Source organism: Eleutherodactylus coqui, chromosome 4 (assembly GCF_035609145.1).
Source record: "Eleutherodactylus coqui strain aEleCoq1 chromosome 4, aEleCoq1.hap1, whole genome shotgun sequence".
NCBI classification, from domain to species: domain Eukaryota; kingdom Metazoa; phylum Chordata; class Amphibia; order Anura; family Eleutherodactylidae; genus Eleutherodactylus; species Eleutherodactylus coqui.
The window spans coordinates 72,377,627-72,403,675 of NC_089840.1; the positions used below are offsets into that span (position 1 = coordinate 72,377,627).

Genomic DNA, 26,049 nt, shown 5'->3' on the forward strand with positions numbered 1-26,049 from the left:
TCATTCTATAGCCCCTTCAAGCATTAAACTGTATAATTAGGATATTAATATATACTGATTGGAATATTATTAAATTGCATTATAAGCTGTTATTTTAATTAACATATTATGAAATTACATTATAATTAGTTTCCTTATAACTTATAGTTACAAAACTTAATTTATAGATAGCTGTTTTCAGTAAGATTGATCCGGTATATTAATACGTGGAGGGTGGATTGGGTGTAGCAGAAATATTGATAAAGAAGATTTGATGGTATGTACTTGACATGTGGCCAATTTTCTGCAGTGGAAAAATTATTTAGAAAATCTGCACCAAGATCTGCAACATGATGTGGATTTTGTTGTGGATTTGCTACAGATTTTTCCCATTGCAGAAAAACCACAGAAAATCCTCCCTATGTGAATGCACCTCGAATAATCCCATACATTATATAATGCAATGTAAACCTTTATTCTAGCTATGTATACAGCTTGGATGGGAGCCAAAATATGAGCGGTTTGAGATTCTTCCTCTGATACTGCAGGCAAATGGCGAGGACCCAGAAATATTTAAATTACCTAAGGACCTAATATTTGAGGTCGTAATGGAGCATCCAAAGTAAGAAATTATTATAATTCAGATCACTCCAAAAAACTTGTGTTTGGATATATATATATACATTATGTATGTGCAAATGAAAAGATAGATATATGGCTTGATAGATGGATCATAGTCTGTTTGTTAGGATAGTTCACTCATGCATGAAGCTGATGTGTGCAATAGCAGACAGCTCCGTTCTCACCGCAGTGGCCAGGCTTTGTATTACAGGCAAAGTTGCCATTCACTTCAATTGGGACTTTGCCTGTAATACCATATTCGGCCACTGTAATGGGAATGGAGCTGTTTGCATCCTGCACACATCAGCTGCATGCGCAGGCTCACTGTCCCAGCCAACGACCCTCAATGATCTATTATTGATGACTAAAGATGAGCGAGCGTACTCGGAAAAGCACTACTCGCTCGAGTAATTTGCTTTATCCGAGTATCGCTGTGCTCGGGTCTGAAGATTCGGGTGCCGGCATGGAGAGGGAGCTGCAGGGGAGAGCGGGCAGGAACGGAGGTAAGATCTTTCTCTCCCTCTCTCCCGCCCGCTCTCCCCTGCTCCCCGCTGCGACTCACCTGTCAGCCGCAGCGGCACCCGAATCTTCAGACCCGAGCACAGCGATACTCGGATAAAGCACATTACTCGAGCGAGTAGTGCTTTTCCGAGTACGCTCGCTCATCTCTATTGATGACCTATCCTGAAAATAGGCCATTAATAGTATAGGCCGGAGAACCCATTTAATAATCGAATTGTATAAAATTCTGAGAGTATAAATTGGAAGATGGAGTGGATTTAAAGTGTACCTGACATCAGGCAGGAGCACGTTATATGGTTGATCCTTCTATATATAATGATACCCTTAAAGAGCTAAACTTTAAAATCCTTACAATGGAGGTTGCAGTCTAATATTTGCTATAAAAACCTATGGCAATGTAGCAATGTTCAGCTGTTTAATTGTTTGTCTTATTTCCCAAGATATGAGTGGTTTAAGGACCTTAACCTGAGATGGTACATACTACCCGCAGTCTCCAGCATGCTGTTTGAAGCTGGTGGTATTGAATTTTCAGCATGCCCCTTTAATGGCTGGTACATGGGGACAGAAATTGGTATGCGAAACTTCTGTGATGTTCAGAGGTACAACGTTCTGGAGGTAATGTACATACAATATGGCAGGTTTATACAGTGGTTTGAGGTTAAGGGGTTATTTTACCATTTGTAGAATATTAGAGACTATGGACCCTTTGCAGCAGCTACAGAAAGGACAACTGAGTACAAGCAAGGGAAAGTTACAACAGGAACTGACACGTAGTCCACCTATTTCTTGTGTGCTCTGAAGCTTGTATGAATTTAATATGCAACTGTCATTTGCATCTGAATTAAAGGGGTATTCAGAGGGTAAAATTACAAGTTTTCACCCATCCGGCACCTGCTCTATTTATCTCAATGGTGCATAGAAATAGCCAAGTGCTATATAATATTTGTGTCAGCCCCTTGAAATGAATGGTGCCACACCACTTCATTCCTTTGAATTGGACTGGTGAAAATAGCTGAGCACAATGCTTGGCTATCTCTGTTTGCCCCACTGAAATGAATGTAGAGGCAAAGCACATGCATGTCTCCATTCATTTGAATGGGGCTCTATGCCCGGCAATGTCTTTTAGCCACTTGTCAGCCCCATTGAACTGAATGGAATTGATGGTGCTGCTCCATTCATTTCAATGGGGCTATCTGTCTGTGCTATCGAGACGAATGGAGATGCTGCTGTGCATGTGCGACCAGCCGCCCATTTGCCACCACACTACAGGAATGAGGGAAAGGATCATGTACAGTGAAATAGGGGAACATGAGTCCCTCATTTTCGAGATCAGTGTGGGCTTCAGCAGTAAGACCACTACTGATCTATCAGTTTTCACCCATCCAGCAAAGGAGTGAAAACTTGTAATCTTACGCAGTGACCGGAATACCCCTTTAAGTGCTACAGAGCTAGGAAGGCAGATTCTTGTCATTATTTTCTTTAATCAGCCTGCCATAATTCTGCAGAAGACATCCTGTAATTGTATTACTAAAATGAAGGCATACAGTAGAGATAGGATTGCCATCAGACCAGTGAACCAAGTTATACTGGAAGGTCGAAGGCAGTAAAAACTGCTTCCCAGCAATAACAAGTGCTAGTATTTTTGCATAAATATGTACAAACCACTATTAAGTGATATACCTGGGATTACATAAAAAAGTTCCATCCAGCAAAATAATAAATCCCCGAATAAAATACGTTTATTGATATCTTATTGAAATCTCTGACCCAAATAAGTAATATAGATAATTAAATCAACCGATCAAAATGGTCCACATGAATTACTCCTGAAAAGAGGCCCGATAGCAATTCACATAACTTCACAAGCAGCAATATTCAAAGACACAGTTCTCAAGAATCAGAAGGGGGCCCACTATGTGTTACACGTATGCACAGGCAGCAGATAACCTCTAACCCTACCACATGCCCCTCACAGCAGGGTGGTCGCCCTGAAAAGAGCGACCCCTGCAATCCTGAAGACTTGCCCTCACAAATGCCCTAAAGTTTCACAAGGTTGTAACAATGGGAGCCATGCTAGATAGCATGCCACAGTCTCCCATACACATGACATCCTTAGATGAAAGAGGCGCCCTCTCTGTATGGGAGACTGTGGCATGCTATTTAGTGCAGCTTCCATTGTAATGCCCTGATGAACCCGTGAGACCACAGGGAAAACGCATCGGGATTAGTGTTTGGAGAGTATCTGGACCACCTCCTTAAGATCTTGGTAGCATGTTTCTGCAAGGTAGGGTAACATTCGGGAATTTGTGAGGGACACTTTTCAGGATTGCGGAAAAGCTCTTTTCAGAGTGACCACCCCTCTGTGAGGGACATTCTTAGGGGTATCTGGTAGGGTTAGATGTTATCTGCTGCCTATGTCCCTCTGTAAATTGATCCAACCTTAAAGTGGTGGAATCCCTGTAATAAACATCAACTTGCTTAATTCCTGAGTGGTCCATAAGTACCACATAGTGGGCCTCCTTCTGTTCCTTGCAAATTGTATCTTTGAACATCTTTGCTTGTGAAGTTTTGTGAGTTGCTACTGGGCCTCTTTTCTGGAGTAATTCATGTGGTCCATATGATTGGTTGATTTCATTATCTATCTATATTAACTTTTTGGGTCAGAGATTTTAATGAGATATCAATAAAAGTATTTTAAGGGGGATTTATTATTTTGTTGGATTGAACTTATTTTTGCATAATAAAACACTTCATGTGCTGTCATATTACATCCCATTTGGATTCTCCTGCTTTCTCAGGCTGCCCATTTCTAGAAACCTTTAGCAGTGTCAGGCTTAGGTGAAGTTTGGGATTAGAGCTGGCGGATTTCTCTGATCCTGGCTGTTAGAGCAGGAGCTCGGCTGTCATGAGACATCAAAGCTCCTGCTCATTCCAGCATGGAATACCCATGCAGGCCTTACAGTTGGCTGCCATATATAGATGCTGGCCTAGTTTAACCCCTTAGTGACCACACGTTTTTGCTTTTTTCCATTTTCGTTTTTTCCTCCCCCCTTTTTAAAAAATCGTAACTCCTTTATTTATCCATCAACGTCGCTGTTTGAGGGCTTGTTTTTTGCAAGACGAGTTGTATTTTCCAATGGTGCTATTTAATATACCATATAATGTACTGAAAAACTTTTAAAAAATTCTAAGTGGAGAGAAATGGAAAAAAAACCCGACATTCCGCCATCTTTCAGTGTGTCTTGTTTCTACGCGCATAAACTGCAACAAAAATGACCTGATAACTTTATTCTATGGGTCAGTATGATTGTTACGATACCAAACGTGTATAGTTTTTTTGCTGTACTACTTTTTTGTTTTATTATTTAGATTTTTTTATTTTACATACGGCAAAAGTTTTTTTTTTTGAACTTTTATAACTTTTTTTTAATTTTTACATAATTAATAAAACTTTATTGTTCTTATTTTTACTTTTTCTTTTAGTCCTCCTGCAGGACAACAACTAGCGATGCTTAGATCGCTTATGAAGTATGATGTAATGCCATAGCATTACATCGTACTGCATTCTGACAGGCAGCCTATCAGGCCAACCCTCGGGGATGGCTTGATAGGTATTCTGCCATAAGAGCCCTGGGGCCTTCAGAAGGCCCCCAGCTACCATGACACCTGCACAGCTCCCCCAATCTCACCGCGGGGGGGGGGGGGGGGGGGGCGTACAGGACCCCCGAAGATCGTTCGGGGGATTTAAATGCCGCTGTCAGATTTGACAATGGCATTTAAAGTCCCGATCGGCCGCATGGCTGAATGGGGCTGTTGCCCACAGGTGTCAGCTGTAATAAACAGCTGACACGTGCGATGTATGGAGGGAGATAGCAGCGCTATCTCCCTCCATACACGTCCTGCAAAGGCAGGACGGAAAAACACAATAAGGTGGTCACTAAGGGGTTAAGACTTAGTGACTGCTGTAAAAAGATAAATTATAATCTTCATCTGCCAATCAACACCATAGGCAACACTGAAAAAAGTAATCTAAATTGCATATTATTGGTTTATATATTTTTATTACATATATCATATTGCACCTGCAGACAGGTACACTAACTAACATGTAACAATGTGACTTTTCAGGAGGTGGGAAGGAGGATGGGCTTAGAAACTCACAAGCTGGCTTCACTGTGGAAGGACCATGCAGTCACTGAAATCAATGTAGCCGTTCTGTACAGCTTCCAAGTGAGTTTTGCCATCATGGACAACTTTAAATCAATATGTGTGTGTTATAGGTAAAAGCTATATCTTCCCTTAAAGGGGTTTTCCATTTAAAAATTAACTTTTAAAATTTAGAGTCACATCGCTTAAAACAATAAAACAAAACAGTACTTACCTTCCTCAAATGCAACGATCCAGCGCTGCAACTTCACGATTCATCCAGTCTCTGTTGACAGTACAAGTCAGGTGATCGCTGTCAGCCAATCAGAGGCCGATCTCCTGGCATAAGCACTCACATCATTTCTGATCAGTGATGCTGTGGCTTCTAATTGGCAGGCAGCGGTAACCTGACTTCTGCTCTAAGCAGAGACCAGGTGAATCACTAAGGGTTGCAGCGCTGGATTGCTGGAGCTGAGGTGGGTAAGTATCTATTTGTTTTCTTGCTTTACATCATATTACTCTAAATTTGAAAAGTTAATTTCTAACCGGACAGCCCCTTTAAGAGGAGAAATAGTTGTTACTCTATTGTTTACATTTAACCCTTTCCAATCCACTGTCTGACATCTAAAGACATTCTGATTGAAGGCTTTACAGCTCCGATGTCGGAAGACATCCGGCAGGGTATTCTTACTGTATATTACTGGCCGCTCTGTTGTCGGGGGCCTCTCCAGCATGTCCCATACCGCAGTACTGGCTCTAGCCAGCAGATGGTGCCATTGTATAATGGCAGAAAGAGAAAGCCCCCTAGGAAACCCTGAATCCAAAATTGGATTGCAAAGGGTTAAGTTACGTATAACAAGACTGTTTTCAAGAAACTTGACTGCGGGCCTACAGCAACCAGTGAGAATGCAGCCTTCATTATCTAAATTGCAGAGGAGAAATGAAATGTGAACTATGACTGTTCCGCATGGGCAGTAGATCTAAGCAAGCTTTTGTTGAGATGGTTTTGATAAGTGAGACTCTAAGGCCTCATGTCCACGGGGAAAATCGGGCCCGCTACGGATTCTACATGTAGAATCTGCAGCGGGTCCCTCCTGCCCCGCGGACGTGAGCGCTGAAAATACAAATAAATAATAATTTACCTATCCGTAGCGGGCGGCGAAGCTCTGCTCTTCCTCACGGCCGGATCTTGTTTTTCGGCCGGCGGATGAATTCCTGACGCCGGCGGCACGTCGCCGGCACGTCGTCGACGTGCCGCGCGCATGCGCCAGGCACATCCGCCGAGCCGAAGCAAGGGAGATGCGGCCGTGAGGAAGAGAAGAGCTTCCCGGCCCGCTGCGGGTGAGTAAATGCTTTAAATTCCTATTTTAGGTCTCCCGCGGATCCGGACGGCTTCCATAGGCTTCAATAGAAGCCCGCGGGAGCCGTCCCCGCGGGAGACCCGCACGAAAATGGAGCATGGTCCAGATTTTTTCATGCTCCATTTTTTTTAAAATCCATTTTATTGACGATCCGCGGGTATTTATCTACCCGGGGTGGTCAATGCATCCCTATGGGGTGCGGATCCGCGTGCAGGTAATCCGCTGCGGATCCTAAATCATATTTTGCCCGTGGACATGAGCCCTTAGGCCTCATGTCCACAGGGAAAATCAGGCCCGCTACGGATTCTCCATGGAGAATCCGTAGCGGGTCCCTCCTGCCCCGCAGACATGAGGGCTGAAAATAAGAATAAACTTAACCGCAGCAGTCCGTGCAGGTCTTCTCTTCTTCACGGCCGGATCTTCTTTCTTCGGCCCGGCGGATGTGCTCGGCATGCTGGCTGCGTGCCACGCGCATGCGCCGGGCACATCCATCGGGCCGAAGAAAGAAGATCCTGCCGCGAAGAAAGGAAGATCTGCATCGCCCGGAGCAGGTGAGTTTAATTCAGGCGCGGGTCTCCTGCGGATCCGGACGGCTTCCATAGGCTTCAATAGAAGGCTGCGGGAGCCGTCCCCGCGGGAGACTCGCACCTAAGGCCTCATGTCCACTGGGAAAATTAGATCCGCTGTGGATTTGGGCTGCGGATGCACTGTAATTGTCTTTTATTTTTCATGCGGGAGATCAATTGAGCTATGTGCTCTATGAGTTCCCGCACGCGTAATCCGCACTAAAATGGAGCATGTCCATTTTTTTTCATGCTCCAGAAATTTTTTTATTCACTTTTAAATACCATCCGCGGGTATTTATCTACCCGCGGGTGGTCAATGCATTCCTCTGGGGCGCGGATCCGCGAGCGGGAAAAACGCTGCATGGACATGAGGCCTTAAGGAGTTGCCAACAGTGTAGTGGCCCGATAGGTACTACAGGATGTCACACATTAACTAATCTTTAAAACTCTCGTTAATGTACTCCTTAGGAGACATTTCTGTAGTTTGTCTGTCAGAGAAACACTGTTTCTCTCCTTCCCTCACAGACGATGTCCTAATCTACCCGGCAACGTCTGTTTGCTGATTGGTTACTGTCACACTGATCGCTGATTGGTAGAGGGACTCCAACTCCAGGAAAACAGAGCAGTGCAAGTTGGGATATGAGGAGGAGTTACACAGTTTTCAGTAAGACAGTTTGAGTGGGAAGTCAGTTCCAGTCAGAGTCAGGCCTAGTGCCTACAGCCGTGATGGGCTCTGCAAGCGTAATTCCGCAGTGGAGCCCGTCACGGCGCCCCCCCCCCCCCAGAGACCCCATACTTTCTTCCAGATCCGTCGCCCCGCATGGCGCTTCGGCGTGCATGCCGCGCCAGCAGCGTCATGGGACACACCGACCACGTCATTTGACACGCCCACAGCATCACATGATGCGTCTGGCGTTAGGCAGGGAAGCGTTTTTACGCTATCTTCCTCTGTGCTACAGAGGAAGATAGCGCGACGGACGGCTTCCATTGACTGCAAGGGAAGCCATCCGCACGTATGCCCGCGGCAAATAGAACCAGCCCCGGGTGAGGACGGGTGATTTCACGGTTCGGAATTCCGTGGCGGAATTACGCACCATGAGCATTGCGCTATTAGGTTTCCACCCGTAATACGCGGTGGAAATCCGCCCGTGGGAAATAGCCCTTAGTGAGAAAAGAAGTCTGTGAGTCGTACAGCCTGTCACAGTCAGTCAGAGCTGAAACGTGGAGAGAGTCAGTCAGCGAGTGATTCAGGAGTAAAGAAGTCAGTCAGAGAGCAGTCTGAAGAGAAGTACGGCCGTAGTCTGAGGAGAAGGAGGGTTGTAGTCGAAAATAAGGAAGCTCACGAAATGTCTCAATACCAGTGCAGTGTGGAGGAGAACAGGCTGGGATCCTGCTACAAAAACAATGAGTGTTATGAGTCCCTGTTACACTGGAAAACCGGGGAAAATACAGCCTCACCCCAGCCTCTACTACAAGTACAGCCTCACCCCAGCCTCTACTACAAGTACAACCTTACCCCAGCCTCTACTACAAGTACAGCCTCACCTCAGCCTCCACTACAAGTACAGCCTCACCCCAGCCTCCACTACAAGTACAGCCTCACCTCAGCCTCCACTACAAGTACAGCCTCACCCCAGCCTCTACTACAAGTACAGTCTCACCCCAGCCTCTACTACAAGTACAGCCTCACCCCAGCCTCTACTACAAGTACAGCCTCACCCCAGCCTCCACTACAAGTACAGCCTCACCCCAGTCTCCATTACAGACACAGACCTCGCGGTAACCTACTGAGCACAACCTGCACATAACTGGGACTGGCAGGGATCCCGTTTACAAATAATCCTAAAGATAGAGAGAGAGTGCTTTGAAGAAAATCCTATTAAATAGCCTTGACTGTGTTGCATTTAATTGCTATAGTGTGTGTAAAGACCAATTCCTGTATTGCCATGGAATGTATAATTTTGTGCAAATTGGAAAATACCGTCAGTAAAACTGCGTACCTTCAGTTTTGCAACAGAAAAACTGTGGACTCGTCTCTGATATTCTCGTGTCATCCACTGGGAGTTCACAACTTAAAGGTACTGGCGTCACCCGTGACAAAAACACACTCGACATTAGTCGCCTTAAGTTCTAAATCCTGTTTAACTGTGCGTGTTCCCAAGCAAGGCCTCTGTAGCGGAGAGAGTCCGCAGAGCCACCCATGACTGCCATCTTGTTTATGCCGGTGGTCTCCCCCACAGCTGGCTGGCCCTCCGCCGGGACATTGCAGACCAGTTTTTCTTGGCGTCTATGAACAAGATACATTGCCTCTGTGACCGTAAACACATTGCTGCATTACCACTGTACATTTAAAGGCCCAGCACCCGAAAAGTAGGAAAATACAAAAGTCGAAAAAGTGTTCCTAATCGCTTGGAAAACATGACCAACCCAGCGACCAGCAAGCCGCTGCCGCTGCTCCGTTAGTCGCTCATAACCCTGTGCTTGCTGCTGCTTCAGTTGACACTGCGCAGGGTTATGCTGCTCCGCCCACCTCTAGTGTCTTACGCTTCACGCCATTAACAATGCCTTATTATTTTGGTGCTCCATGGTTACCCCGATATAATAGGGGAAAGCACACTTTAGGAGACTTTGCAGAAAAGATGGGAGCGATGTTTAGATGCTCTCCATTAGCAGTAGACCAGAGGGTAGAGATATTAGTAGGTCAATTGGAAGGAGCTGCAGCGAGAGATGTTAAGACGTTGCTGCCGGAGCATAGGAAAACAGTAAAGGGTATTCTGCAGAGGTTGCGAGGCATCTTAAGCTGCACACCATGTCGGAAATTCAAAAGAGATTTTTTTTAATAAACAGCAAAAAACTGGTGAGTCTCATGCGGGAGGATCAGTGGCCTGCCCCTATAAACGTAACATGTGCCATCAAGCTGCACAGGCCAGGATACCCGCTGAGTAGCCTATGCTAGAAATGCAAAAACAGATTGCCGGATTGACTAGTAGTGTCACCGCTGTTTGTAAAACAATTGGGGGACCTTGAGAGACAGCACTTATCTCCTCGACTGCTGGTCTCTGAACGAAGGTTGCTGCCTGAGCCACCGCATCTTCTGGGGGTTATTCGCCTATGCCCTGCCCCTTCTGTAAGTATGGGCACCAGGAAAATACATGCTGGGCTTTAATCGGGCGCCTCGCAGGCAGAAGGACCACACCCCCAGTGGACAAAGAGTAGGTCCACAAACCACTGACAAGTTTTCAAAATATGTTGGCCCGTGTCCCAAGATCACTTTTTATGTGGACGGTGTCCTGTTGCCTGCTTTGTTAGACACCAGATCACAAGTGACCACCATTCTGAAAAGGGACTTTGAGAGATTCTGGTTCCTTGAGGCCTTAAGCTATCCACCTAAACAACTATTTAACGTAGTGGCCAGTAATGGTTTGCCTGTACCCATAGTAGGGTATTGGGAGCCCACTGTTATAGCGGGGAGAGTGGAACTGTACAGACAGGGCATCTTAGTTGTGGATGTCCCTGATAAAAATGCCCCTGTAGTTACTTTTCGGCTATGCCGAGATGTTGGAAGCACTACAGAGTTCTGTACCAACTGCATCACAAGCTCAGTGAGCAGTTCTAAAAACCGCCATAGAAACACTGTCCACGCACCAGTGGTTTGCAAACTCAAAGGGCCATGTAGGAAGAGCTTGGGTTAAGGCTATCCGGACCGTAATAGTCCTACTGGAATCCGAATTTCTGTTGTGATGCCAGACTTGTTCCTAGCTACAAAGATGTGCATATGAGGCATTGGAAGTGTCCATACCGATTGACGGTCACCCTTTTCTCATGGCTGCCAGAAGCCTGGTCACTTTTGTGGACAGGAAAGTCCCGATCCGTTTAATAAATGTTGGAACTGTCCCCATCTCCTTAAGAAAATATACCGCAGTGGCTGTATATATTGTTAGCTCCTGAGGATGTGCTAGACTGTGAAGACAATAATATACAGCAGGGGGCGCAACAAATCAGTTCTGATCCGGGTAGCTTGCAATCCTTGGTGACTGAACTGCATATTGGGGATGACCAGACCTCTGAACAACAGGTGCCAGGTGTTAGACATGTGGCCGTGGAAAAAACAAGTAAGCACAATATGGATTTTGGTCATGTAAAAGGCATCTTTCACTCCATAGCGACTAATGGCCATGCCCTCATTAAAGAGAGGTACCATCCTATACCCTCCTCTTCGTATCAGCAAGTAAAGAATATGATCCAGGAAATGAAAGACAACCAAATAATCAGGGAGACTTATAGCCCCTAGGCTGCCCCAATTGTACTTGTAAAAAAGAAAGACAGTGGCATAAGGTTTTGCGTGGATTACCGTAAACTGAATAATATCACACTTACCCATTACCCCATATAGAGGAGTCCCTTACAACTTTGGGGACTGACACTTACTAACCTACTGAGCACAACCCGCAGATAACTGGGACTGACGGGGATCCTATTCACAAATAATCCTAAAGATAGAGAGAGAGCATATAGATGCATCTTCCTCTCACCATGCAGGTAGCTGACTACCAAATGGAGGAGCGAATAACACCTGTGCAGGACACCGATAAGACAGCCACTCACACTGCCTCTTGATATAGACGGGGGTGGCTGCTTGGCGTATACTCCCACACATAGTGGATACAAAGTGCCAGACCATTCTGGTATATGTAGTTCACCATGCAGACCAGCAACCTATTACTGACACCATGATAATTCGGCGGGTTGCCCTGCACTTCCATCAGTGAACCACATTGGTACTGCCACCCTGGGCTCCCCCTGGAGTCTTAAAGCCACACTGCATGTGAATGATAGATAATAAATGCAAGGCATTGGTTGGATGTTGGCCAAGATACATGCGCCCACTAACCAATTCACCGTTCCTTGCGTTGTAGTGGGTCCCTACACTAATATAAATGTAGGGACCCACTACAACGCAAGGAACCATGAAGTGGTTAGTGGGCTTATGTATCTTGGCCAAAATCCAACCAATGCCTTGCATTTATTATCTATCATTCACATGCAGCGTGGCTTTAAGACTCTATGTTGGTTAACAACTCAATTCTTCTGAGAGTCCTGCAGGTTATAGCCAATCAGCAACAAAGGCTGTAACCTGCAGGACAGGGCACCCTCTCCCAGAGCCCTCATGGTCTTCCTCTCGCAGCCCCATTGGAATACTGCATCTCCTTGAAAAAAGAAAAAAACAGGTATCTCCAGTTGTCTTCTTTTAAGACTCTTCCTCTTCCAAATTGATTTACATGGGAGCCATCCATAAGTAGTGTTGTAAATTTAGGGTCCTTTTACATGGAACAGTTAGTTGTTGAAGCTAGCAAACAAGTAAATGAGAAAATGAGTCATTTGCTTTCAAATGACGTCCCTTTACATGCATAGATAGCCATTTACATCGTCATAACTTGTTCAGTCCATGATTGGTCTGTCAGGGGAGTCTATAAATGCTTGGGAATGGTTTGTGAACGACTGAATGATCGATCGCCTTTTACATTGAACGACCTGCAAACAACGAACAATTATCTTTATGTCTGCATAAAATGAATGACTAAGAGTAAATGTATGAATTATTGTTCATCGTTCACTTGTTGGCCATGTTTACACTGAACCATTATTGTTCATTTTTGCACAATTTAGTGATTATTTGAACTGTAATTGTTTCATGTAAAAGGGCCCCCAGGCTTCTTCCCTATAAAGAAAAACTATTCACAAATATTGTCCAAGGAAAAATGTCTCAAGTCTCCTTAGCTAACTGGTTTTCTTTAGCTATAGACATTTTGTCATGTGATTTCCAGTTGAGTACTCAGTTATGACCTAACTCACGTACCTGTTTCTGTACCAGCGAAAACAGTAGAATATCAACTGAATATGCCATAAATGTAAAGTAACAGCAGTTCTTTATTTCAGAAAGCCTCCAAATTGCTATAAAATATGCGCTCATATTCCAATATGCATTGTACATATCGTATTACAGCAACATGGTCAATCTTGAAAAGAAGCTATCAGTTGGTGAGATTGCTGAAATTATCTATGGAGCAGATGCTAACCTCTTGTAAAACTATGTTTTAGAAGCACAATGTGACCATCATGGACCATCATTCTGCTGCTGAGTCTTTCATGAAGCATATGGATAAAGAATACAGGCTAAGGGGAGGATGTCCAGCAGACTGGGTTTGGGTTGTTCCGCCAATGTCAGGAAGCGTCACTAAGGTGTATCATCAGGAGATGCTCAATTACATTTTGAGTCCATTTTACTATTATCAGGTAGGAGAAAAATCTACTTAAGACGTCTTAGAATTGTCTTTGAAGAAAACAGACACTGTAATCATATCAGAGGAATGGGTTAAAGACCATTGACTCACTATAAAATATTTAGCTGGGTCCTCACTTAACTGCTAATGCTGTCTTTTACCCCTGTATGCAATTAATTAGTTGTAATAACCCTTAATCCTAGTTTATCTGCGCTTAATAAGATAATTTAAAGGGGTTGTCCCGTGCCGAAACGGGTTTTTTTTTTTTCAACAGCCCCCCCGTTCGGCGCGAGACAACCCCGATGCAGGGGTTAAGCAAGAAAACCGGACAGTGCTTACCTGAATCCCCGCGCTCCGGTGACTTCTTACTTACCTGCTGAAGATGGCCGCCGGGATCTTCTCCCTCGGTGGACCGCAGGGCTTCTGTGCGGTCCATTGCCGATTCCAGCCTCCTGATTGGCTGGAATCGGCACGTGACGGGGCGGAGCTACACGGAGCCGCTCTCCGGCACGAGCGGCCCCATTCAGAAAAGAAGAAGACCCGGACTGCGCAAGCGCGTCTAATCTGGCGATTAGACGCTGAAAATTAGACGGCTCCATGGAAACGAGGACGCTAGCAACGGAACAGGTAAGTGAAAAATTTCTGATAACTTCTGTATGGCTCATAATTAATGCACAATGTACATTACAAAGTGCATTAATATGGCCATACAGAAGTGTATAGACCCACTTTGTTTCGCGGGACAACCCCTTTAAGATAGAAAAAAGTGATAATGAAATTAAAGCAACCCTCTGGTTTTGGGATAAAGTTCTGTCCCGGGACCAGAACAGTTGGGTGTATATCACCTGCACTTGTTCTTCTCTGCCTAATCTGCCGGTTCTGGGTCCCATTTTTGGCTGTCCAAAATTGCAAATTTTGCAATGCAAACTTTACACTACCCAATCCCCATAATGTTAGACTACCAATACACCATACCTGCTCTCTGATTGGCCATTGCAGCTCACATGATCATTGCTGGCCAATTAGAGATTAGTGTTCAGTCTGCATAAGCTAGGTAGAAAATGTCAGTGGCCATCTTGAACGGCCAAAAATCTGGACCAAAACCGGCGAAGTGGACAGATGTCAGAGAAAAACAAGTGCAGGTATTATACACATTGTCCAAATGTATACATTTTGCGATGAACATTTCCGTTAGTTTACTGATAAAGCTTTGTAAATCATTTTTTTTTTTCAGATTGATGCATGGAAAACTCATGAGTGGCACGATGAGAGCCGGAAACCGCAGAAGAAAGAAATAAGACTCAAAACTATTTCCAAGTAAGATATTAAGATTTTTAATGCAGATATCTGAGTAGGAACCAAGCCTTTCCACAAAACACAACATGGTTCTGTTCCCATTCATCCTCAATAACAAGTCAGTGGTTTCGAAGGGAGTTTCCAATATTGCAATCAGGGGCGTAACTATAGAGGATGCAGGGGATGCGGTTGCACCCGGGCCCAGGAGCCTTAGGGGGCCCATAAGGCCTCTCTTCTCCATATAGGTAACCCAGTACTATGAGTAAAGCATTATAGTTGGGGTCCCTGTTACAAGTTTTGCATCAGGCCCGGGAGCTTCAAGTTACGCCTCTGATTGCAATAATGGAGCAAGCAGGCTGATGAAATGAGATAACTCAAAATCCACGTAGCTGACGGACATGTATGGTAGAAGAAAAGATTGCTGGGCTCTTAGCAATCAGTCCTATAACCCTGATACAGGAATACATGATATGTTCATCCAAGAAGTTTTGCCAGTTGTATACATTATATGTTTAATCTACATAGTGTATTTACTGTTTCAGGGGAATTGTTTTTTGCTTACAGACTTATATGGAAACCTTTGTCCGATAGAGCAAAGGCAACTATCCTCTATGCGACTGAAACCGGAAAGTCCGAGACATTTGCAAAAAAGCTACAAACTTTATTTAGCCATGCATTTAACACTGAGGTAAGAAAAATCTGTATTAGGCCATGTTCAGATGAGCATATTATAATACTGATCCATAATACGGATGTATGATAGATGACATTATAATCGTATGTCATCAGTAGTTCATCAGTATTTGATCTGTATTTACCTTCATATTGGTTATACTTTCCACTGGGCAAATACTGTTCCATATTTGCCCAACAGAAAATTACACCAATATGGAGGCAAAAACTGAAAAAAAAGGTCATTTTGCATTTTTTAAAAATGGGCGTGATAAATACAGCCACGTGAACAGATACATAGATTTATATTAGTTCTGTATTATGATCCGCAAAAGACAGACCAAATACGGAGCTAAAATACACTCGGCTGAAAGCGGCCTTGTCCTTAGATGCTCCATCATATTGTAAGCTAGCCAAAAAGTTATGCCAATGGTGCCCATTCCTGGCAGCTTTAGGGAATGATTTCCACTTCTTGACAGAAGCAAAAGAAAAAAAACGTTCCTAGCTGGGATCCTGCTTCATTAACCAGAGATGAGACCTGCTAATAAAGAGAGGCTTTCATTGGAACTGGATTCAGTTCATCCATATATTATTTGGTCAGTGATTTGTTTGAGCGTCCAACATGTAATGCTACATTTATGGCCAGCTTGTAAGAGGTGTTTATGGAGTTACTCTTAAAGACTGATAGCGGAATATAGTGATCAGCAATAGTCTTTTTTTTCGCAAGGAGGCACACAAACAAGATGGTTGCAAATAAACAGAGTGATGAGGTAAAGATCTACTGTAGTAATACATCTAGCAGCCATGTTTATATCACAGACTGCACTTATACAAGGTGCTCACCATAAGTATTTTAACCTTAACTTAAACAAAAAATTTTGTCACACTATTATTTAGTAGAGCCTTAAGGCCTCCTTCACACGGGCGACAAAGTCGCACGATTTTGTAGCGTTGCCGCAATGCTACAAATCGCATGTGTAAAAAGCCTGTGCTTTCCTATGGGTTCCTTCACACATGAGATGTTTTGTAGCATGCTACAAAACGACACAAGAACCTCGTGGGTCCGGCGATATGCCCGCGACACGCTAGGTTTTGTAGCCCATGTTTCTCTATGGAGTCTTCCTCTCTGTTGCATCGCATCGCATGAAAACGCGGTTTTCATGCAATGCGATGCAACTTTGACAATAGCAAATGCTACTGTCAAAGCTAAAATCTAAGCCTTAACTGCAGAAAAAAAATAAAAAATACACATACATCACCTTTCCCGCGCTGTCAGCCCGGCCGCATCTTCTCCCCAGGTCCCGGCACCGATCATCTTCTTCTTCTCTGGGGATTCAAAAATCCCTGCCTCCTGGAAGCACTGGCTGTGATTGTCTGATGCTTAGCCAATGACAGCCAGTGCTCAATGAATGACTGTGAAACAACCAATCATAGCCACTCATTGAGTGCTGGCTGTGATTGGCTAAGCATCATCTAATCACAGCCAACACTTCCAGGAGGCAGGGATTTTTGAATACCCGGCCAGAAGAGAAGAAGAAGATCATTGTAGGGACCCGGGGAGAAGATGCAGCCGGGTTGACAGCATGGGAGCGGTGATGTATGTGTATTTTTTTTTCTTCTTCAGCTACAGCTTATTTTCGAAGAAGGGCTTATATTTCAAGCCTCCCCCGAAAATCCTAGCATGTGGTGCTACAAAGTCACGCGACTTTGTAGCAGCACATGCGACTTTGTAGCGCTACAAAATCGTGGTATTGACGCAAGAAGATGCAGCGATATCGCACAGACCAGCGATGCGATATCGCTGCGACTTTCTCGCGGCGATGCCGTGTCGCTCGTGTGAAGGAGGCCTAAGAAACTCAATTTATCCAATCCACACTTCTCCAAAGTGCAGCCACGTCTATGCCAAAGATTGTGCTAGAAGATGACCATAAGACAGTTCTGTGAAAAACCTGATCTTATAAAACATTCTTGTAATGCAATATTTAACATTTTAGGTGTGCTGTATGGAAGATTACAAGATTGCTAGCTTGGAGAAAGAACCTCTTCTGCTAGTCATTACTAGTACCTTTGGAAATGGTGACAGCCCTAGTAATGGAGAGGTGGGTATAATGCTGTACATCTTGTTTCTACTGTTTATTGGGAAAAATGCCAGTTTCAAAGACAATGTGAGCAACAGATATTTAAACCAATTTACATGTGGGGGTGTCCCTCCATGCAGGGGAGTTAACCCCTTAGTGACCAAGCCTGTTTGCGCCTTAATGACCAGGCCAAATTTTGCAAATCTGACATGTGTCACTTTAACATGGAAAAACACCAGAAAGGTTTTGCATATCCAAGCGATTCTGACATTGTTTTTTCGCCACATGTTGTGCTTCATTTAGGCGGAAAAAATAGACCGATAGAAATTGTGTTTATTTATTAAAAGCGCCAAAATTGGGAAAATTTTGAAAAAATCGTCATTTTTTCACATTTCCAACTGCAATATCTTAAATATGTGCAAACATAATATAGAAATTTTTGCTAAGATTTATATTTCCACCCGTTTACTTTATTTTGGGCGCGCATTGGAAAAACTTTCGTTTTTTTTTAACTATTTAGGAGACGTACAAATTTAACATTACTTTTTAGCATTTTGAGGAACACTTTGTTTTCCTATACCAAGCCGAGATTGGAAAGGCTCATGAGTGTCAGAATAATAGATACCCCCCCAAATGACCTCATTTTAAAAACTACACCCCTTAATGTATTCACTGAGGGGTGTCATGAGTATTTTGACCCCACAGTTTTTTTTCAGGAATTAATTCAATTTAGAGGAGAAAAAGTAAAATTTCATATTTTTGCAAATCTGTCATTTTAAAGACATATTTTTTTCCTATAGTTTACATGAAAATCAGGATTTACACCCCAAAATGGATACCCCTATTTCTCCCGTGTTCAGAAATATACCCATTGTGGCCCTATTGTTATATCTGAGTCCACAACGGGGCCCAAAATGAAAGGAGTAGTCAGTGTCTTTCAAAACAGAAATTTTGCTTGAAGTCCTTTTAGGCCCCATAGCACACATGTAGAGTTCTTGAGCGCCCAAAACCATAGAAAACCCCCACAAATGACCCCATTTTGAAAACTAGACCCCTTAAGGAATTTATCTAGGGGTGTACTGCATATTTTGACCCCACAGTTTTTGAATGAATTCAAATCAAGCAAAAGGAAAAAATTGTGATTTTCGTTTTTTCGGCAATTCTGTCATTTTAAAAACAGCTTTTTTTGTACAGCACACATATGAAGGAAGACTTGCACCCAAAAATAGATACCCCTGTTTGTCCCGTGTTCAGAGACATACCCATTGTGGCCCTAATCTTATGTCTGGATACACAACGGAGCCCAAAATGAAAGGAGCGACCGGTGGCTTTCGGAACACAAATTTTGCTTGAAGTCCTTTTAGGCCCCATTGCCCACTTGTAGAGTTCTTGAGCGCCCAAAACCATAGAGAACCCCCACAAATGACCCCATTTTGAAAACTAGACTCCTTAACGAATTTATCTAGGGGTGTACTGCGCATTTTGACCCCACAGTTTTTGAATAAATTCAAGCAAAGCAAAAGGAAAAAATTTGGATTTTTGTTTTTTTGGCAATTTTGTCATTTTAAAAACAGCTTTTTTTGTACAGCACACATATGAAGGAAGACCTACACCCCAAAATGGATACCCCTGTTTGTGCTGTTTTCAGAAATATACCCATTGTGGCCCTAATCTTATGTCCGCATGCACAACGGGGCCCAAAATAAAAGGAGTAATCGGTGGCTTTCAGAACATAGATTTTGCTTGAAGTCCTTTTAGGCCCCATTGCCCACTTGTAGAGTTCTTGAGCGCCCAAAACCATATAGAACCCCCACAAATGACCCCATTTTGAAAACTAGACCCCTTAACGAATTTATCTAGGGATGTACTGCATATTTTGACCCCACAGTTTTTGAATAAATTCAAGCAAAGCAAAAGGAAAAAAATAGGATTTTCATTTTTTGGGCTATTGTGTCAATTTAAAAACAGTTTTTTTTGTACAGCACACATATAAATGAAGGCTTTCACCCCAAAATGGATACCCCTGTTTGTCCCGTGTTCAGAAACATACCCATTGTGGCCCTAATAGACTTACAGGACCCATGGCTAGGCCTACAATGAAAGGAATACCCGTTGGATTTCAGGGTACCACTGAATAAATTTCAGGCCCCATTGCCCACTTATCGAGCCATTGAGCGGCCAAAACTATAAAGAACCCCCTCAAATGACCCCATTTTGAAAACTAGACCCCTTAACGAATTCATCTAGGGGTGTACTGCGTATTTTGACCCCACAGTATTTGAATGAATCTAAGCAAAGCAGAAGGAAAAAGTTACGATTTTCAATTTTTTTGGCAATTTTTTCAATTTAAAAACAGTTTTTTTGTACAGTGTACATAGGAATGAAGACGTTCACCCCAAAATGGATACCCCCGTTTGTCCCGAGTTCAGAAACATACCCATTGTGGCCCTAATCTACTTACAGGACGCATGGCAAGGCCTATAAAGGACGGAACACCCGTTGGATTTTAGGGCACATCTGAATACATTCCAGGCCCCATTGCTTATTTGTACAGAATAAAGATTGACTCCCTAAAAATTCCCCCCCTCCCCCTCCACGCCCTTTTTGGCGTTCGCAAATCTTAGATAAAAGTAAAAATGTGAACTGTGTAGTATTTCCGAAGACAGGGGTAATTACGGAGGCTGGTTGGAATGGGCCCATGGGGCAATAAAACCGGGTATCCCCCCCCCCCCCCTCTCATGCTTTTTGGGGGTATTTCATGACCTCAGTGGCGGGTATGGGGTGTAAAAAGTGGCGTTCCGTGAGTCTCCGTAAGCTTGATGAGGTGCGGCGGTCTCACACAGAAGGCGCTCAACAAGGTGCTCCTGGAACTGCAGGAAAGCGAGCGTTCCCGGGGCTTCTTGTAAAATACGTATCACAGGTAGCTGTCTGAATAACGCCGGGTTCACGCGGGTGCAGGCGGAATCCGCTTGCGGAGGGCCCGGCGGATCCCATCTGTGAGCCCGGCTGTGACCCTGCGTACGGCTGCGTAATGTACTGCGCATAACTGCCTACTCACACAGGCGGTCATGCACAGTACACCTTTGTTTGTATTTCCCGCACCGTCGCTTAGCGATGACACGGGTACCCGCAGCCCGTATACAAGGTAGTTGCGTATGGGCAGCGGGTATATCCGCGACCATGGAGCACAATGGGCTCTATGTTGCCGATTCCGCAGTAAAATAGAACCTGCTGCGTTCTCTTTTCTGCGAGTGGATTACGCAATTCTGACCCGCTAATGTGAGCGGAATTGTGTAATCCAATGCGATTGATCTGCGTATTACCGCGGATCAGAAGCATGCGGAATCCGTCATTCCTATCCGGTCATGTGAGACCGGCCTATGGTAGATCGCTACCTTTTTATCACGTGACCGGGGACCGCTCAACGAGGCCACCCGTCACTGCTCCAGGCTCTCGGCGACCGTTGGTCGCTGGGAGCAAGGAGATTTTAAGTTTCCTGGGCTCCCTGACTCCTGCGCATGTGTCCGGCTTTTTGCCGGCAATCGCATGTGCAGAATCCTGGAAGGTCCACGGAGGAAGATCGCGTCGGGATTCAAATACGCAGGCCTCCGGTAAAAAGTTTCATCTCCTCTCACCGATCGCATCAGTGAGGGGAGATGAAACTTCAAATTTTTTTTTTTACTTTTACGTGATCGCCATTATTGGATAATGGCGAACACGTGACCAGGAACCGCTCACCGCGGACCCCCATTAAATCTCCATGCTCTTGGCTACGTTTTGTAGCCAGGAGCAGGGAGAATTTAAATTATCCTGGCAATCCACAGCTTTTGCGCATGCGCCCGCCATTTTGGCGACGGGCGCGTGTGCAGAAGCTGTGGTAAGGTCCGCGGATAAATCTGGGGGCCTTAGGTACGTACTTTCATCCTCCCTCACGGATATGATCCATGAGGGGAGATGAAACATACGCTTTTTAAACTTTTAAAAACTTTTTTTTACTTTTTTTTTTTTTTTTACTTTTTTACTCTTTTTTCTCACTTTACATGATCACTGTCATCCATTGGATGACAGTGATCATATCCCCGGTATAATCTCTCTGCTCCTAGCTACACATGGCAGCCAGAAGCAGAGGGATTTTAAATTCCCGGGGCTCGAGCCCGTCTGTGCACGCGCCCGATGTCAATCATCGGGCGCGCATGCGCAGACGGGGATTCGGGTCCCGGGACATCGGGACACCGCTGAGGACGGGGGTGAGTATTTTCACCTCCCCTCATGGATCCGATCCATGAGGGGAGGTGAAACTGACTTTTTTAAAACTTTTTTTTAACTTTTTCGCGATCGCCGCTAACCATTGGATAACGGCGATCGCGGTACCGGGGACCGCTCACCGCAGTCCCCGCTGACATCTCCTGCCTCCCGGCTACCTACAGGAGCCGGGAGCCAGGAGATTTTAAATCTCCCGCGCCGCCGGGCCTTCTGCGCATGCGGCTGACGTAATGCCGCCTGGCGCGCATGCGCAGAAGACCGGCTTCGGGCCCCGGAGCGGCAGGAGAGCGGGGAGCAGCGTGCAGGACCTGGGTGAGTAATTTCAGCTGCTCCGATGGATCCGATCCATCAGAGCAGCTGAATCTTTAACTTTTATGTACTTTTATTTACTTTTTTTGCGATCGGCGCTATACATTGCATAGCGCCGATCGCAATGCCGGGGGGGGGGCTCCGAACAGCCCGGGATGACAGCTCCATGCTGTCAGCTACCTGCGGACACCGACAGCATGGAGCTGTCACGTCCACAGCCCGAGGGGCACTATTCTCTGCAGGAAGCATGTTTTTACGTCCTCAGAGAATAGAGCCCACTTCGGGAGGACGTAAAAACACTATGGGCTGGTCGTTAAGGGGTTAAGAGATAAAGCTCACTCAGTGGCAAATTGTAACAAGCTTTACTTGGCAACTACATAACGGTACAGTTACTTTAAAGGGCACGTGTCATCCGAAAATATAAATCGTATTTTGTAAGAATTTTTGGTGATTTTTTAAAAATTTTTTGTGACAGTCTCTTTTTAAAAGACAAAATATCATAAGATTCATTTTCTACACTGACCACAAAGTCTGTTACTTCCTGATCTGTAGAGAAATCTTTGTAGCAGTCATCTCACTAACATCACAGGTAGGATTACACCTATATGTAGATAACACAGGATCCACCATTCACAATATGCGATCAGCTGTAACTATCTACTCCCCTTCCCTGTAAAATGACCCCTGCACAGGTCACAGAGCATGTCTAGATCAGTCTCCAATACAAGTTAATGGGTCAGCTGCTGTCCATTGTGTGAGTAGCCCATGAGGCTGCTGTAAAGCATATCTTCTAAATGCTCTAAATGCTGTTAAATCTAGCTCAGGATAGATGGCAGCCCCCATAGTTCTGTATAGACAGTAGAGTAGAAAAATCTACACTAAGAAAAGAAAAAGATTTAAAAAATGGATTATGTTTCACTATCTGGTTTTGATTAATGCGAAAAAAAATTGGTGCTATATTCCCTTTAAGTTGCATACACAGGAATTAATAGTATGCTCATTTTAAGTAATTTACGGGAATCGATGGTACAAGCACCACAGGTCTTCACAGTAGGGCAATCAGAGTGACATTCAGGTTTAAACAGTGTGAGCAATTTAATTGGACTGCAAGTTGCAGAACATTTTAACGCAGTTTCAAATACTCTGGCAACATAATCCACTCGGTAAGGTCTGATTCATACACATCTAAATGCGCTCCGTATTACAAGCGTAATACAAGGTAAATAGAGGCCATTGATTTCAATAGGTTAATTCACAGCTGCATATTTTTACGTGTATTTCGATTGCATGAAAAAAAACGCAGCATGTCCTATCTTAAAATCAATAGGCCTGCATAAAGATGCAGTAAATTCACAAGAAACCTGCATATTCACTGCATATTTACACAAGACTCAATGGGATCCCTTGTAATTGTTATGTGCATAAAAAAAGTAAATTTATCGAAATGCGGAGGTAATAGGTGTTTTTCAGTTTGTACCTACTCAGCATATTATGTGACCAAAAAAACGTTTATGTGTGAACGAGCCCTAACACAGTCTTTGGAATCTTCGTAACATTGTATCAGTTTGCTGATTGTTGTAGAATCAAGTCCAGTTTCTCAGCTGTGCAGTAGCACTATCTTTGGTACCTTTAAATCTTTGACACACTCTTGACTTTGTCGCCCATGTTTGATACACTGTCGTTTTGTATTCTCGGATGCCTGAATGCAGTCTCTTTATACTCTATTTGTAGTCTCAGTGGCCTTTATTTTTTATCTATTCTTGCGCATTCCATGGACTCTCGACTTGATTGTGATTGGTTCACTCGCACAGCCTCTGTGATGCTGGTCTTTCTCTCATGGACCCATCAAATCAATAAGTCCCCAACCATAGCTACAATGCTCCAAATGCCAAGGCACTCTCTACCTCTGGACCATGGGCTCTAGGAATCTCTTCAGCTCATATTCTCAAGCTGCCCCTAGCCTCTCTATCCTCAGGAGGCCACCAAGGCTTCTTTCACAACCCACAACTACAGGCTGTGCCCAATCTGTGCTTGGACCTCGCGAACCTCTCTTGTGTGCTTAATCAACATAGGAAACACAGCCCCTGCTGTATGCCACAGCCTACTTCTTATATATCCATAGGCACCACCATCAGCGCTGCGTTTTGTGGAACGAACAACGCTTTGTTCACATGCATGTCAGCGTATTTTACCATATTATTTCTGCCTACAGGGCATGTCCATTCGCACTCGGCAAACAATTTGCATTGCTTAAAAAAGTCTAATTAGTTCCAGATGTGTTCTTTTTCCAGCAGAATTACGCAGCATATAACGAATCTCCCTGCATATTGCACTTGCATTTATGCACCCCCCCCCCCCTACCCATTGATCTCTATGGTCACTTTTGGTATGCAAATGCACAGAGGTTTTTTATTGCTTGTCCGAAATGCATGCGCAAAATGCTGAATCAACCCATGGAAATCAATAGGTTCTATTCTCTGAGTATTGCGCTTGCAAATTTTGCATATGCAAATACACTGCGTGAGGGAGCCCTAAAAGCAGCCAACGAGCGAATGACGAACGATAATTAATCATTCACTTTTCATTCATCGTTTATGTTATACTAGCATAAAAATCATTGTTGGCTCATTTGCTTATTGTTTAGTTTAAATAGCGCTCGTTCGGTCGTTCTCATTCACTATACAGCAAATGTGAACGACTAAACGACTTCTCGTTTGAAGGAATGAACAATGTATCTGCCTGTATAAACAGGCTGCATGAGAGCGAGTGAATTCTGACATCCTTCATTTGTTCAAATGATAATCGTTTGTTAGGGTCCATTTACACCACACATATAGAGATGATATTGTCCAAAATATTTCTATTTATTGACTCTGTAGACTGGTTCATGCTGTAAATAGATAGACAGACAATGATAGATAATTTAACCCTTTCCAATCCAACTTGTATCCTGGTTTTCCTAGGGGGCTTACTCTTTTTCTGCTGTTATACAATGGCGCTATCTGCTGGCTAAAGCCAGTACTACATGAGGTGACACGTTGGATAGGCTCAGACAGCAGAGAGGCTGGCAATATACAGTAAGAGAACCCCAACGGATGTCTTCCAACATCAGAGCTGTACAGCCTTAAATCATAATGTCTTTAGACGTCAGACAGTGGATTGGAAAGGGTTAAAAAATTATAATGTTAATAAAAATGATTAAAAATAATTAGTTTTCTATTTAAACGACATTCATATCTCTTGGAACAATACTGTATTATTAAGTTTTTACATACAAGTTCAGTCTGATTTCTTGAATTGGGCCCGATATACTCTCTGCTAGGGTCTAATTATTATTCCTTTGCTAGATCTCATTGCATTCTATGAATCCTCTATATACAGTATCTCTAGTTCCCTCTGCTGTCTGACTGTTGTATACATGTAGCCTTCTTATACTGGTGTATACAAGGTGCTGTCTACTAAGTGTAACTAATCAGTGCTGTATATAATACCGTACAACATAGCCAACATTTCACAATACCTTAGGCTGCTTTCACATCTCCGCTGGGGGTTCTGTTTTCCTGCTTCATTATGGGAGGCGGAAAGGGGAATTCCCTGGCTGAACGGATCCGTCTTATAATGGAACCGAACAGCAGCAAATGGACCCCATTGAATATAATGGGGTCTGCTTGGTTTCCACTCCAGCACTTTACTGGACAAAAAAGTACTGAATGCAGGACTTCCGGTATTTTGGGCTGAATTTGCGACAGAACCTCCAAACGGAGGTCCCAGTACAGCTGTGAAAGCAGCCTTATACTACTACAATTGTAGTAATAATTAGGTTGACTTGTATGTACTGAATATATAGAATATTTATTTTATAGGAGTTCAAGAAAGCAGTTTTCAACTTGAAGAATCTGCAGAAGAAACTGAGGTATGAAAACCTAGAGAATCACTCTACAGACTAAAATCCTGA

The 26,049-nt window shown here is 44.0% G+C and overlaps 1 protein-coding gene across 1 annotated transcript in view; it reads left to right on the forward strand.

The window, feature by feature from the left end:
- The window catches only part of LOC136626491 (nitric oxide synthase, inducible-like), an 84,772-nt gene that overhangs the window by 28,591 nt on the left and 30,132 nt on the right, over positions 1 to 26,049 (forward strand). Inside the window, exons 7-14 of the mRNA XM_066601550.1 lie at positions 462 to 601; positions 1,563 to 1,737; positions 5,251 to 5,352; positions 13,295 to 13,489; positions 14,711 to 14,793; positions 15,316 to 15,460; positions 17,439 to 17,543; positions 25,958 to 26,007. Coding sequence (XP_066457647.1) covers positions 462 to 601; positions 1,563 to 1,737; positions 5,251 to 5,352; positions 13,295 to 13,489; positions 14,711 to 14,793; positions 15,316 to 15,460; positions 17,439 to 17,543; positions 25,958 to 26,007 — 995 coding nt within the window. The remainder of the gene's footprint in view (positions 1 to 461; positions 602 to 1,562; positions 1,738 to 5,250; positions 5,353 to 13,294; positions 13,490 to 14,710; positions 14,794 to 15,315; positions 15,461 to 17,438; positions 17,544 to 25,957; positions 26,008 to 26,049) is intronic.